The sequence below is a fragment of the Perca flavescens genome, chromosome 1, assembly GCF_004354835.1.
Source record: "Perca flavescens isolate YP-PL-M2 chromosome 1, PFLA_1.0, whole genome shotgun sequence".
NCBI lineage: Eukaryota > Metazoa > Chordata > Actinopteri > Perciformes > Percidae > Perca > Perca flavescens.
In genome coordinates, this window is record NC_041331.1 from 17493617 (window position 1) to 17509767 (window position 16151).

Below are 16151 nucleotides of genomic sequence, written 5' to 3' on the forward strand. Positions count from 1 at the left end.
ACAGACTCTCAGGAAACACCGCTTTGGTTTCCTGAGTGTAACAGAGACATTCCACTGGGACATTACTGTGTTTGTGGTCACTAGAGAAGACAATTTATGGTAACACTTTATTTGAATGTATCTACATAAGAGTGACATGCCACTGTCATGAACACATGACGCTGTCATGACACAGTCATGACACATGACGCTGTCATGAACACATGACACTGTCATGAACACATGAAGCCTAACTCTACCCTTAACTCTAACCCTAACCCTAACTTGTCATGGCAAAAACCGAATTACACTTACTTAAAGAAGTGTTATGTCATAAACGTTTATGACTTGTTTATAATGTTTATGACACATTCATGACAGTGTCATGTCACTCCTATGTAGATACCTTCAGGTAAAGTTTAACCCAATTTACAAACACACACAAAAGACACAAATATACTGTATAAAATATCTATGAAAAAAAATCATCTCCAAGTACTGTAGATTTTGTAGCATGCCGGAAAAAAAGGTGCTCATTTCCTCCCTAAATTTAGCTGTTTTCATTCCAATTACCTTCTGGTCACCTTGTCTTTGCTCCATCCACTGACAGTTGGAGCTCCAGTGAACACATGGCTACATGAATGAAGGATGCAAAGTGAGACAAGTGAACTGTTGTGCGTTCCCACAGCGTGAGAATGTGCAGTATAGGTGCAGCCTCCACTGCATCATGAAGACAAAAAGAAGTTAAACATGCAGTTTGTTGTTGGAAATGAAGAAACAATACAAGCTAACAAACATCCGCTGCTCCAGATGTTTTAGGTAGCAGATACTTTGCAGAACATGTCATGTATTACATTTACTTTTGTGGATTTTATGTGTAAATATTGGTGTTTTTGTTTTTTTTTGCTCTCGTGAGGTTTATGAATTTTTTTCAACGTCATGTAAATTAAATTAATTTATTTGAAAGATTGAAAAGATGAATCATTCATGTATTTATCTGAAAGTTGTTTGTAGTGTAACTGTGAATTTAAAAAGAATGACATAAAAAAATAAATAAAAAAATATATAACTGAAAAATGAATTAATTATTGACTAATGTCCCATCAAATGTTAATTCATGGATTTTGAAAAGAAATAGTGATAAGCAGGGGCATAAAACTGGGTTTAGTAAACAGGGTCCCAGATAGATAGATAGATAGATAGATAGATAGATAGATAGATAGATAGATAGATAGATAAATCTGTGTCTATTATGCAAGATGAAGAAGAAAAGAAGAAACACTAAGAGTCATGGTGTTCAGTATGTTTACCTTGTTTACCATCTTATTTTAGCATGTTTGCAATCCATCCAATAGTTGTAGAGTCATTTCACTTAAAACAAACTTCAAATTTCAACCTGCTGGTGGCGCTATAGAGGAAAAGCCAGAGAATCACCAAAGTCATTAGGGTTTATCCTCTGGGGACATGAATGTCTGAATAACATTGTATGGCAATGCAGCCAATAGTCATTGAGATATTTCAATCTGGACCAAAGTGGTGGACAGACTGACCTATCCTATCATAATTCATGTTAAGACAAATATGTGACTTGTGATCAAAAGTAAAGTAAGTAAATCTCACTCATAGGAAAATGGTCCATATTTTCATTAACAATCCAACATAATGAAGAAGAAGAAAAACCTTATTGTGTACACATCTCCTTCAACTCCTTCCCCCACTTGCGCTGCCTCTGGTAGCAACAGTAATTCTTTACAGTTTGAATTTATTACAAAGTCTCTTAGATATTAATTACTCGATGGGGTTTACTGATAGCCAAATAATTAAGTTAATGAAGAAGAAGTAAAGCAATCAAAAGCCTGATGGTGATGTCACACAGGCCCATTTTAATTTCCAAGAGCAACAGCATGATGAGTGTGTGTAACTGCGAAGGGGCGTTTTAATGGCCACACATGTAAGGGTTGTGATTAGAGAGCAGACTGGAGGACATGCAGTATGGTGTAATTTAGCCCCTTATCAGACCATAGTCCCATGTTGTTTATATAGTGATTATATGCATTCTTAACTGGCCGGACACACACTCACACCCTTCTTGTGAGAAAAACAAAACAAAAAGCTTTATTCTGTTCAATTGTTTATGTTTTGCTTTCCCCTGTTTCTAATTTTACATGTTGTGTGTTTTGTTGATGTTTTAATCGCAGATGTAACATCTGGCCAAGGGACAACAGTTAAAAAATGTGCCTGTTGGCTAACACTGTCACATTTACAGTGATGTTGATCTATGAGCATTGTCCCTGAGAATAAATAAATAAATTAATATTACAGTTTGTCAGAAAAGTTTTTTTAAATATCCACAATCATATTTTAAATGATTCACTATAATATCTCTAAAGGAAAAAATTAACAGAGTCTTTACAACAGAAGTAATTCTAATGTCCAGATTTTAATCAGGATGTTTGGCTACCACCTCATGATGACAAGTATCACTTTTATTGTGAATGGAATTATCAGATTTAGGTGTCTTTACTACTTTAGGGTCCTGATTGTCCCACATACATCAATTACAGCTCAATGGCCACCAAACCAAAAGTAATAGGCCAATACACTTTGTCTAAAAAAAAACTGTATTGGTATGAAAGTAATCTATGAGAAACCTTTACTAGATTCGTGGTTTAGTATGGCTATGTTATCTTAAGGTTTGGATATATGCATTGATGTGCTATCATTTGATTTTACCAAAATCATCCACTTACATTCATAACAATATGTGTATCACTAACATTTCATTTGTATTTGTGTTTCTGTCTTATGTTTTCCATTTAATCAGTTAATCATTAATGAGCAGTTTCATGCAAATACTTATTTTTATATTAGTTTTTATTTATTTAACACATATTGACACATAACATATTTTGTCATTACATTTGGAGTGACCTAGACAGTGAATTTCAGGTATACTGCTACTGCAAATGTTTTTATTATAGTTTATTGCATGCTTTATTTTGCCACCCAGTGTAAGGTCACAAAATGTCGATATTCCTCCCATCCACGTGTTAGTACCCTCTACAGTTGGTGCACACATATGCTATCAAATTTGTGTCTATGTTATCCTAATATATAGGTTCACAACTCTCAGAATGTGTGACCTGGTTTAAATACTATGGGGGCACCATGTTTGGTAACAGCTATTAAAATAAAGCACGATATTCTCAGTCTGACATGGAGGATGGGAAAATGTAGATGCACACAATAAGAAATGCTCTGGAGTAACTTTCACTACAATTTGAGAGCTAAACATGCAGTAATTTAAGCGCCAGCACAGCTTTAACCAACCTGGTAGAGGCCTGATGCAGCAGCATCACATACTGATGTTCAATTCAACACACTTTCAGTTACACATTGAACTAAAAGAACTTAAAAAGAGTTCCCATTGAACTATTTAGACTTGATTTAATAAGGGTAAGTAGAATGCATAACAAGCCTGCATACTGAACCTCTATCAAACTGCAGCTTTTAATTTGGCTGATGAAAAATCACAGGAATCAATAGGAGCTCATTTAGTTGTGTGACTTGTCAGCTGCATGACGAATGCCATTTGGCTTGTTTTATGACACAGGCCCCTCTGACACAGTACAAAAAAGCACAGCTAATTGATAAGGCAGTGCAGCAATATATGGAGGTCATTGATTCCGTTTCTCTTCTAATTTAATCTGAATACACCAGTCATGTTGATTAAAAATCCCCTGCGTAAATTAAAGTTATTGCTGATAATGCTGTCAGTTTTCTCAACTAAAGTGCTGACGGCCTTCCTACCTCTTTCTCTTTTTAACCAATAATGCATAGTGAAGCCTGTGTCTTTCTATAAAAAATGTTTCTCTGTCCATTGAATCACTTAACTCGCCCGTAAGATGTCAGCTCAGCCCCTCAAACACAGAGTGGTTACCAGAAACTCCCATTTTCATAGTTAGACAAATAAATCGGCCTCTTTTTTTTTTTTTTTTTTTTTTTTTGTTGGCTTATAAATCAGCTGCGCCCTTAAAATATTTACACCCTGTAGTTTAATCAATCAGGAAAATGTGGGGCTCATTACGTAAATATGAACAGATTGTGCGATCTTTTAACGTAATCACACGTATTGGTGCAGGTTTCCCCGGGCCCTGTCCTGTCACTTAACTAATGGGCGAGTAAAGGAGTGAGTGACGGGCCCCAATAAATTCACATCTGTCCGACTTAAAACGCTGTTCCAAAGCAGGGAAAAGGCCCCGTTTTTTTGCCAATAAAGATTATTGAAAAGGCGTGGCGTGTATTCATGAGCGTCATTTATTGCTGTAGGAAATAATGTTACAGGTGTTATACCAATTATAGTGGACATAGTGATGCGCGTGGCGCTTCTCGGTGTCAATGTGACCTTCAATTGTGCTGATCAGTGAAAATGATTTAACCTGCATCAAACAAAAGGAAACACTAACACTAGTAGGCCTAGCCTATATGTATCCTTTTATTGAAGGATAATCAATTTTATCTGACCTTTTATCTTGAGGTAAAACAAAACACCTACAATAATCATATAGGCTATAGGCCCCAGGCCTAATCATAAATTAAATATGCAAAAACGTAATAACTAGGAGTAAAACATTGCTCAGAGTCTCAAGTTCAAATTGTTTGTTTTGTCATATGCACAACAAAGAAGCAGTCATTGGCAATGGAATTGCAATTTTAAGTCTCAGACTCTCCCAACAGTGCTAATTAAATAGGCCTACGTATAAAAAAGAAGATCATGCAAGTAAAAACAAAACGAGAATCTAAACATAGCCTACCTAGTGCAAGTTTAAATAGGGATAACATATGGGTTAACATAAATGGGCTATAAAATAAAGTAGATCGGTCTCAAAAATAGAAGTTGTGCAGTGACTTAAAAGTTCAGACACAGCTGTGCACATGCGGAGTGGAGAAATTATATTAATCTAAATGATAAAACTGCTATCTTGATGACATGTGTGGGAACCATAGACTGTTGGTATATGGACAAGGTCCATGTCTGCCATCTTGTGGCAAAATAAAAGGAGACACTTCGCCTGACTTGGCTGCGATATCTTGACATACGTGCTCAATTAAAAATATTTAATATTAACTCAATGGTTCTTAAATCAGAACATAATTAGAGATATCTTTACGTTTTGTTAAATTGCGCATATCTGCATGCTACAGCCTACTATTAATTGTTTATTAAGTGCCGATGTGTTGCAATAGCAACAATCGGTACGATGACTATTATTATTATTCGTCAATATTATTCATAATTAATTGTTGTTGTAGTAGCCTCAATCATGAATATTCCGGCTCCTTTTCGCGGATTAAATGCGCATTTTGTGCGCCGTGTTGCTCTTCTGGATGCGCTTGGGTGTCAGGGGCGGGCCGACCTCAGCAGGGCGGGTCTTCTGTAGTTTTCAAGCACACATGAGGCAATGAAAAATTTGTAAATTTGTCTCAGCCACTGCCTTCCTCTTCCACAATCTTACTCTGCAGAGTTTGCTTGAGTGAAGACTGAAGAGAAACCGTCTTTACACCTACAGAGACTGCAGACTACTGTGACTGAGAACATGGCTTCCGCAGAGCTTGGTAAGAGTTTTCCTTCGGTTTTCATTAATTCTCTGTCGTCATTATAAAGTTTTGTCCTGCGACATGCAGGATGCTAGCTCTCTGGCTAACATTAGCCAACGTGGCCAGCTTTTACCTCGCTAAAACATACAATTGCTTCTCTTTTGTGTCCGTCAGAATGCATGAAGATGTTTTTTTGTTTTTTAAGCTTCTTTATCTGTCCTTGCAGCACTTTTGAGTGTGTCAGATAAGACTGGACTGGTGGACTTTGCCAAAAAGCTTGTGGATGTTGGACTGTCTCTGGTCGCTTCAGGTGGCACGGCCAAAGCCCTGCGTGATGCTGGGCTGGCTGTCAGGTGGGTGCTGACGTGCTCTTGTTTTCCCCCATATTCACTAAATGTAGCGGAGCCCTACCTGTGCGGGGCCTTCTCTAACCTAACAGAGTGTCTGCTGTGTGTGTCAGGGATGTGTCTGAGCTGACTGGACACCCAGAGATGCTGGGAGGTAGAGTGAAGACCCTTCATCCTGCTGTCCATGGAGGCATCCTGGCCAGGAAAACCCCCACTGACACCGCAGACATGGAGAAACTGGGCTACAGCCTGGTCCGGTGAGACAAGCACGGCAAAGAAGTCTTTTTAAACATCAAACACAGCCATGTCTGATATTCTCAGGTTTATAATACCATGGTGGATATTTATTTACAGTCAAGGGGGGAAATGCTGAATAAGAAATAATTCCTGCAAAGCCCAGTTGAATCCAAGCCAATGCATGGCCTGTGGCAGATCACTATATGATTTGAGTATAGACTTGCGTTGTCCCATTAGGAAGCACATGTAGTTGATTTAGTAGCTGGGTTAATTGGAAAAGGACTGCTCCTGCTATAAGCTGGTCCTGTGACTCTCATTTGTTTAGGACAAGAAAAAGAATGTGATTTAGATCAGAGATTTCCCACTTTTGCCATCAGGGGCTTTTACTACACACTTGATTTAAAATCTGATAGACACATAGAAATATCTATGTCTCTGTTGTTTTTTTCAAGATAATGGCGATAATGTCTTTATCTTGTGTGCAAGTGATAAGAGGTTGAGTGGATCATCTGATTAGGATGGACGATTAGCACAAATGTTAAGGCTGCTAATAACACTGAGGGTTTTTAGTCCAGGAGATCCTTGATCACAGTGTTATTTAAACAGCAGTGATACAATAATAGACAGATACGTACTATAGACACATAGACAACAATGACATTTTATTTAAAGGCCAAAACAGCAAGCACAAAGTATGTTGTAATGCTGCAGTGAGCAATGAGCATAATATGGCCACTTTAATAGTGGATTACTCATTTAAGTCATTTATAATTTTATAAAAGAAAAAAAATGCCAGACATTCAGCTTCAGTGAGTGCAACAATGTCTCAATATTGTGAGGATTTGCCGCTTTTCTCTTGTTTTATAAAACTGTAAATTGTAAAAAATAAAAAAAGAAATTGGTATTGTACAAAATAAGCATTAGAACACATCACCTTGGGCATTTCCCACTATTTTAAAATATTTAAGATAAAACAACGTATTGATAAAATACTCAACAGACAGATCAACAGAAGTCATTGTTATCCTAGCAGCCTGATTGTGGGACAGAGAGAGGCTCAAAGTGGATGAAAGCAAACAGATTTTGAAATTTGAGTCACTGTAGCAGAAAGTCCTGACTTCAGTATGGGAGAGTAGTTTCTCTAACAAAACTACAACAAAGCGGGTGTTGTTTTTCTCACAACCTTCAGAAATGAACAGGGTGGATTAAATTGTTTCAATTTGAGCACACGAGGATCCTTGTGCACGATGCCTTGCATGTTCTTTCTAATCTTTTGTAATGGCCACATTTTTACCTATTTTTTAAGGTGAAACAACTCTCTTAATTGGTTCATTCTGAGGGGCCATGACCATAAACACAATCGAAGCCAGAATTACAGATGCTGGCAGTCTTAAATGACAAATCAAGCACTTTATTTCAACGGTGGTTTTTTTAATTATTTAAATGTGTTGACAAAAGGACATTTTGTGATGACATGATTATATCTGTCTTATAATATCAGCAAGCAATGCATCATCAGGGCTGTGTTGTAGATGTTGATGAAAGCCTTTTACCCTTGCACAGTTAACCATATGCAGTGCACCCATCCATATGATGCACATTGCACACATAATTTGGGTGATGTGAATGTAAGATGATTGCAGAAGTGACACTGATCTGTGTTTTTGTTTATTTTTAAAGAAATGGCAGAGCAGATTCCGAAAACAAATCCAGTGTGGCAGGGTTTACATTTTTATGTTGTAAATTGAGGGAGCAAAAGCAGTATCGGCTCAAAATATCGGTTCAAGAAAATCGGCAGCCGGTATCGGTCATCAGCTAAGGCTGATGAAAGAAAAAATCTATATCTGCACTAAAAAATCCACATTGGTCGATCCCTACCAGGGGGGGTGTCTGTGTGTCAATCACTGCTTCATTCTCCCTTGTGGGGGGAGGGGCTTAGGAGACAGTTTTGGGCTTTAGCAGAAAGGGTGGAGGGACTGAGAAGTGGTTGATGTTAAAATTTTTTGGCTAAGTCCTGGATCTTCACAATCCTACCTACAGCACCTTTTTAATGGTAATCTTGTTCGTGATATGTATGTGTGGTTATGTATGTATTTCTAGTGTTGGGTTTTTTCAAACCGATGATCTTTATGAAGATGGTGACATTCATTCTGTGTTTGCTCCTTTTTTAGAGTGGTGGTGTGTAACCTTTACCCATTTGTGAAGACCATCTCTAACCCGAGTGTTACGATGGAAAATGCTGTGGAGCAGATAGATATCGGTGAGTCGTGCAGATGAGATTGTGTGCGTGTGGTAAATTACCCAAAGATGACTGTGTCACATTGCAAGGAGAAAAAAAACCCTGATTATTAGCATGTGCTTTCCCTTTCTTCCCAGGTGGCGTAACTCTGTTAAGAGCAGCGGCCAAAAATCATGCTCGGGTCACTGTAGTGTGCGATCCTTCTGACTATTCGCTGGTTGCCAAGGAGATGGCGAGTTCAGGAGACAAAGATACAACCGTAGAAACACGCAGGACTCTGGCCCTCCAAGTAACATGACTTTCTATCTTTACCCCACTATTTTAACTGGATTTATACAAGACTAGTATGTTTAGGGTGACTTCTCTGACAAAAAATACAGCAAAAATTACTGCACACTTTCTGGAGCACATTCATGGAAAAGAGTGACACATTTTCTTCCCCTTTGCAACTTAACTTTTGGATATGTGTAGATTCAAGAGCTCAAAGTATGTCGATGTTCTAACCCCCCTTTTTAAACTAAGTAGTTTGTGTCTTTGTTTTTATTGCTTGTGTATAGTTTTAGGCATCCCATTACTGTTTAATCTCCAGTAGTTGGCCTTTTGGCAGCAGCTTTTTTCTTCAAAAAGGTGTATCTGGTTTTGAATCCAAAACCAGAAAGTTACAAATTGGAGCTGAAAGGAAATTAATTTGCAACATTTTTCATAATCATTTAAGTATTTATTTATTTTGTCAAAAATGCACTAATTCAAGCCTCTTGAATGAAACATGTTTTCTTGGTTTCCTTGGACTGTTTACAAGCTTTGGAAAATGATCAGCATTTCTCACCATTTTCTGAAAGTTTACACACCAAATGATTGATCGAGGAAATAATCAACCGATAATTAAAAGAGAGGATCTTTGCAGCCTTGCACTACAATCTTTTTAAAATCTTAAATAACTTTTAATTAACTCTCTTAAACCTGTTGATGCTCCTCTTTTTTTAAGTATAGAAACAACATCTTAAGTTTTGAGATGTGAGAAAAGGAGCGTCACTATCCTGAGCTGAACATTTTCAAAGTGTCTTTTTTTTTTTTTTTTTTTTTTTAGTTGTAAGGACTTCCATCTGTTATTGTCAGCCTTCTTTGCTCTTCTAATCACATCTTCCTCAAACATCCCCTAATCCCTGATTGGACTGGTTCCAGTCTTATCTCAATTGTGAGCAAAGACTCTGTTTGGAATAAGAGGTGAATCTTTCCTTTGGCTTTATTGTGATTGTTGCATTATAGTAGATTCCTACAAAAGTAAGGCAAAAATATGTTATATGTTATGTAATACATGTTATCATAGGGCTGCACAATTAATTCCCATTTTTTTGAAATCGCTATATGAACTAGTGCAATATCCAAATCGCATATTTCTTAGACAAAATATGTGTCAAACCATTCTAAAATAAAGTATTGTGGAGCTGCAGAGACGTCCTGGCCTACAAATTGTAACCCTACAGACTAAAGAAAAAATCTTTGGTTTGGTACAGATCCTCGCAAAAAATCACGCTTCAGTCATTTTTTTTTATATTTTTCAATGAAAATGAGAATAATGATACAAAAGTTATCATTCCCTCCAATATCGTGAATCATATCGCAATATCAGTCAAAAAAAAACCAATTAGATATTTTCCTAATATCATGCAGCCCTAGTTGATCATATCACTGCCCCTTTTTCTAGTCACCAAATTGTGTCTTTCTCAGTACTACTTACACCCAGTCATGTTGATGGTGTTTGCTTAGAGATGAGGGTCAGTGTAGGACAAAGTCCAGTGTGACTTTCCATCACAAGTGTTAAAATGTGTGTTTACTTCAGAGTTCAACATGATGACCTGTAGTAGTCCAACTGAAGTCATGAGTTAAATAGATCTGTTTAAGCTCAGAAAATGTGTTGCTTTGCTTTGGGATACTGCTACACATAAATAATGCAGATCTAGTTTCTATAAAACAGGCATGCCCTTGAATTTTAATATTTGTGGTAAATGCTTTGAGGTTTATAACTCCAGCTTTGGTACACAGTAGAAGATGATGTATTGTGTGTCATATTGAGTGTATTTGATGTTTGCTCTTCAGGCCTTCACGCACACGGCACTGTATGACGAGGCCATATCGGACTACTTTCGTGGACAGTACAGCCGAGGTGTTTCCCAGCTGCCTCTGCGCTACGGCATGAACCCTCACCAAGCACCCGCCCAACTCTACACTCTGCGCCCAGCCCTCCCCCTCAAAGGTAGACCTCACATCACAACTGTCTCAGCTGATCTAAACTATACGAGTCTGTGTTAGCATGGTTTTGTGCTTTGTCTTTAAAGGAGTAGTTTGACCAGGGCTCTAGAGTGCGACCAATTTGTAAGGGTGCAACTAAGATTTTTCCTAGGTCGCACCGGTGACCTAACGTCCTCTCATCCGCTGCCCCTCCACGAACGAAGTGATGTCGTTCATATATATCGACAGAGGTGTCAAGTAACGAAGTACAAATACTTTGTTACCTTACTTAAGTAGAAATTTTGGGTATCTATACTTTACTGGAGTAATTATTTTACAGCATACTTTTTACTTCTACTCCTTACATTTTCACGCAATTATCTGTACTTTCTACTCCCTACATTTTAAAAATAGCCTCGTTACTCATATTTCAGTTCGGCTTGTTTTCATTCCAGCTCGTCCGTCATCGTTCAAAAAAACACAAAAAAACCTATCCAGATCGCTCCATCCGGAGAGAGTGAATGTGATTTTGGTTGGATGAGAAGTATAAACATAGCTATTCCGACACCCTATTGGTTTGTATGCGATCCATAACACCTGTACAGACCCGGTGCTAATACGCCACCGGTGCCTTAACGACCGTTATCTACCGGACCGAATAGCATCACGGATTTCGGTGCCTTAGGTGCCTGCGCGATGCTCCGAAAACAGACGTTAGAGGGAACTGAGCATCGCCGCACGGGACGCTAGTCAACACTAGAGTTGGAAGCAGGTTAGCCTAGCGTTAGCTAGAAGATGGAGTAAACATGATAAAATGCTGAGAGCTAAACGGTGTAAAAGTGTGTCTATATTTCATTGGAGAGGAGTCTGACACCAGACTGTAGCTGCCGTTATCTGAAAAACACAGAAGAGATGTAGCCTACGTGTCACCTTTTTCAGCCCTTCTGAGTTTGCAGGTATGATTTTAATATACTGTAACATTATTATAGTCATATGATTTTGTCCCCGTGTTTTAGAGTTAAGCTGTTGTCCTTAATGGCATTTCCCCCCCTTACATCAGGGGTCTTGAACGTTTTTTAATCCAAGGACCCCTTAACTTAAAGTGAGATGTAGCAGGGACCCCCTACATATTGTATGAAATTAAGTTGCATATTAAACTGGGCCTACAATAACTGTTAGGGTAACCTAAAGCCTTCTTACATACCTTTTTTCATAAGCTATTAAAATATTAATTGTTGGCATGATTTTATAAATCATATTTTAATGTTACATATGTGGCACAGTTAATCTAGGATTAACTGTATTTGTGGACTGATATCTTAGTGACTACCTTACCTATAGGCCAGTAAGCCTATCATCAGTGGGAATTTATATTTGCTAATAATATGTTGGAATTATGTTAAGGCATTTTATTTTTATTTTTTTTTTTTAAAGACTCAAAATGTACAATAATTTGGAGGACCCCTGCAATGACTCTGAGGACCCCCTGTTGAAGATCTCTGCCTTACATTACTTTTACTTTTATACTTTAAGTAGTTTTGAAACCAGTACTTTTACACTTTTACTTAAGTAAAAAGCTTGAGTTGATACTTCTACTTCTACAAAAGTCTTTTCAAACCCTAGTATCTATACTTCTACTTGAGTAATGAATGTGAATACTTTTGACACCTCTGTATATCGATATGGTTTAATTTTGCGTTACATGACCCATTCCTTCTGGAAAGTCGTGCCTGTGTTTGGATCTCTCCTCCGCGCAGCCCCGCCCCCACTCACTCACACACGGCTCCCCTGCAACATGGAGAGACACAGCGCCGCCAGTCCAAACTGCTGACATTTGTCTACAGTTTTAATTGTTATTAACACAGCTGTATATTGTTAAGTATACAGCTGTATTGGTACCAGTGTTTCCGCTGGTAACTCTGTTATTGCGGCCGCCACGGCGAAAAACACATTAGGTGCCCGATTTCTGTATGACTATTTTAGAAAAATAAATAAATTAAAAAGTCCACATGGGATTTGTTTTGATGCGCCGGATTTAACCAATCATCGAACTTCCACCAACCAATGAAACGAGTCCCACCAATCAATGAAACGAGTTCTAGCCAATCAGATGCAAAGCAGGACAGGTCTTTGCCGAAATGTCCGAGTGCGGTGCTGGTGTGGTCTCCGTGGTAACGCGGCTAAAAAAATGGAGGCAAGGTTTATCAAACTTGGAGCATGCAGATACAGGCAGCTTTAGTTGAGAAAGGAGTTAAACCAAATGGCGCTGGGCGTGAATAGGGGACAAGAGGAAAAGGGTGGAGACGGGAAGCCGTTTAGCACTTGGCGTCTCAAATTGAGGGAGCCGGGTGCTTGCTTCTGCAGCGCATGTTGAAGGAAGACACTGGACGTCGGCAGCGGTAAGAAAGTGCTTGCTAGTCATTAGATGCTAGTCACAAAGCTTTGGTCCGTGCACTCTGTCATACGAGCCCGTTACCGGCAGCGACCGCTATTGTTAAGACTGCGACTGCGCCTTCACTGACCGACCGTGATACAAACAATACGTGTGTGCACGTTCATAGCGGAACATGATTTGTAAAAGCTATCTGAAGCCCAAACTGCCTTGACAAAGCTGTCTGTTTGGAATTAGCACGGCAGGTATTTAAACATAACGGCCTTGTCCCAGACTTTAAACGTCTAGCTAGCTATATGAAAAGCTAAACAATGCGACGTTTTTAATAAATGTAAATAAAGCAGCTAATATCAACATGGACAAAATCATGAATGTACTAACTGGCTTTTTTGATGATGACCTGGCCAAAGTAGTAAAGTTTAGTTTTCACAATGATTCATTGTAGGATTATGATATTATTGCAATATATAAATCCACATTGACTCTTAATTTAACATATGGTTGGAAGAAGTAAAAATGTATCCAAAACTTCTTAGTTTTTAAAAATTATGACTTTTATTATTGTGTAATGTCAGAAGGACTTAAACCGTTTTGCCAGTCAAATTTAACTTTAATGAGTGCATATTGAAATATTACACTGTTGGTTGGCAAAAAATGCATGTCAAAATGCATCCGATTGATGCTTTAAAATATGGAAAAATTTTAAAATTTTCTTCTGGGGAGCATGCCCCCAGGACCCTCCTAGAGGGGTAATATCCTTCTCACCTTTTTCACCCCTGACCCGTTTTCATGCCTGCACAATAATTTATCCTTAATTCCCACACCTCCCCCATCCCCTCTAAGTTGTCAACGGTTCCCCCGGCTTCATCAACCTGTGCGATGCTCTGAATGCCTGGCAGCTGGTCCGAGAGTTAAAGAGCACCCTCGGCATGGCTGCTGCCACCTCCTTCAAACACGTCAGCCCTGCTGGTAAGACAACAAGTGACCTGCTGATGGTGTAAATATGGACTTGGAAATGTAGCACCTAAATGTGAAAATGACTCTTGTCACGCTTCCTCTGAAGGAGCTGCAGTGGGAGTTCCTCTGACTGAGGAGGAAGCCAAAGTGTGCATGGTGCATGACATGCTGAAGGATCTCACCCCGCTGGCCACGGCCTACGCCAGGGCCAGGGGTTCAGACAGGATGTCTTCTTTTGGAGACTTCATTGCTCTGTCAGATGTTTGTGATGTTCCCACCGCCAGGATTATATCAAGAGAGGTAAGCTTGTGCTGCAAAGAACAAATACAGATTTTAAAAAAAAGAATGTTTTTTTTTTTTTTTTGCTGCAACATTGCTCTGCTTAACCAGGATTTAATTATTTTGCTCTCAGGTGTCCGATGGTATCATTGCTCCTGGTTATGATGAGGAGGCACTCAAGATCCTTTCTAAGAAGAAGAATGGCAACTACTGTGTGCTTCAGGTAAGAGATTTTTATCATTCATAATTTTTGTATTTTAGATAAGGATCATTGGTATCAGAGTTTAGTTAAATTTCCTTTTTGTAAAATGTTTTCTTTGTCCCAGATGGATCCCGACTACGAGCCTGATGAGGCTGAGGTGAGAGTGCTGTTTGGTCTCTATCTCAAACAAAAGAGGAATGGAGCGCTTATTGATAAGGAGTTCTTCAGCAACGTCGTTTCCAAGGGATCGGTGAGTCACTTCCTCATCCTGCTTTGTCATTTTAAATCATTCTTTTATAATGTACACAATCCTATAAGTGGCAAGTGTTCACACTTTTTAATCGTTTCTGTGTCCACAAGCTCTCAGAGGAAGCTGTGCGTGACCTCGCTGTGGCCACCATCGCTGTCAAGTACACTCAGTCCAACTCTGTCTGCTACGCTAAAAATGGACAGGTAAGATCCGGCTAATAAAGGAGGAGAGAGAATTCTGTGTGAGCCGTATTATTTATTTTTTGTCTAATGTTTCGTCGCCTGTGTTTATACAGGTTGTTGGTATCGGAGCCGGTCAGCAGTCTCGTATCCACTGCACACGCCTGGCAGGTGACAAAGCTGATAACTGGTGGCTGAGACACCACCCTCGTGTCCTGAACATGAAGTTTCGCAGTGGTGTGAAGCGAGCGGAGATGGCCAACGCAATCGACCAGTATGTCAGCGACACCATTGGAGAGGTAAAAGCGTAGCGCTAGTGTGGCTAGCAGCCGATCATCTTAGTTTATCATATAAACCGGTTCCCACGGTGCTCATCAAGTACACACTGTCCAGCTTTCTGCCCTGTGATGTCATGTCAACTTTGAGACATTGAAAATAAATGAAAAGTCTCGTGTTTTGTGTTTGCAGGGCCCAGACTTTGCAGTTTGGAAGTTGATGTACGAAGAGGTGCCCGAGCCTCTGTCAGAGACCGAAAAGACCAACTGGATCAGCTCCCTGCAGGCCGTGGCCGTCAGCTCGGACGCCTTCTTCCCCTTCAGAGATAACATAGATCGTGCCAAACGGGTAAATGTAACACGCACCTTTTCACAAAAAGCATGGGTTCATACTGTATACATTTTATTAATGCATTGCATGGGAATGGCCTGCAGACACCTGCTGAAACATCAACGTACTGCCGAGCTTTACTAACGTTTCTTCCCTCCGTGTGTCTGTCTGTAGAGTGGTGTTAAGTACATCGCAGCTCCGGCTGGCTCTGCTGCTGACGAGGTTGTGATTAACGCCTGTAATGAGCAGGGCATCACTCTGGTGCACACCAACCTGCGGCTCTTCCACCACTGAACACCTTCTGCAGGTGTTCTTCTAACTCAACTCACAGTTTTGCAACATTAGAGTCAAGTTTGTTTTCTAACATTGTTGATACTCAAAACATTCCTTCACCATGCTCAAGTGTAGAGGTCACAAATGCACTGTTTGTAACACATTAACTGCATTCCTTACTTGTGATCCTAACATTAGAGAGAGAGAGATAGTTACTGTTAATCTTCATTCCAGGTCAGTTTGTTATTTAGTGTGAAATAAATACTGTTAATGACAGTTTGAGTATTTTTGTCTGTTTTTTAGCCATGCATCACTTTGGTCCACATTTTGTACACACATTCATGTTCCCCAGAGGCTGAAGCCTACTGACTTTTTCTCCTCTGC

General features: G+C 39.3%; 1 protein-coding gene across 1 annotated transcript; it reads left to right on the forward strand.

The window, feature by feature from the left end:
• The first annotated feature begins 5389 nt into the window (after nucleotides 1-5389).
• On the forward strand, nucleotides 5390-16043 carry atic (5-aminoimidazole-4-carboxamide ribonucleotide formyltransferase/IMP cyclohydrolase). The gene is made up of 14 exons (XM_028585951.1): nucleotides 5390-5595; nucleotides 5804-5930; nucleotides 6038-6181; nucleotides 8333-8421; nucleotides 8538-8689; nucleotides 10498-10654; nucleotides 13865-13990; nucleotides 14085-14278; nucleotides 14391-14480; nucleotides 14584-14709; nucleotides 14820-14912; nucleotides 15005-15187; nucleotides 15357-15512; nucleotides 15669-16043. Exons 1-14 carry the CDS (start codon nucleotides 5577-5579, stop codon nucleotides 15786-15788), a joined length of 1776 nt encoding a protein of 591 aa, XP_028441752.1. The 5' UTR covers nucleotides 5390-5576; the 3' UTR covers nucleotides 15789-16043.
• The last annotated feature ends 108 nt before the right edge of the window (nucleotides 16044-16151 follow it).

Bases quoted from the DNA above. Each gene is read 5' to 3' on its own strand.
- atic (XM_028585951.1), top strand. The intron at 10,655-13,864 runs GTAGACCTCACA...ATCCCCTCTAAG, and splicing joins CCCAGCCCTCCCCCTCAAAG to TTGTCAACGGTTCCCCCGGC. The intron at 15,188-15,356 runs GTAAAAGCGTAG...TTGTGTTTGCAG, and splicing joins TCAGCGACACCATTGGAGAG to GGCCCAGACTTTGCAGTTTG.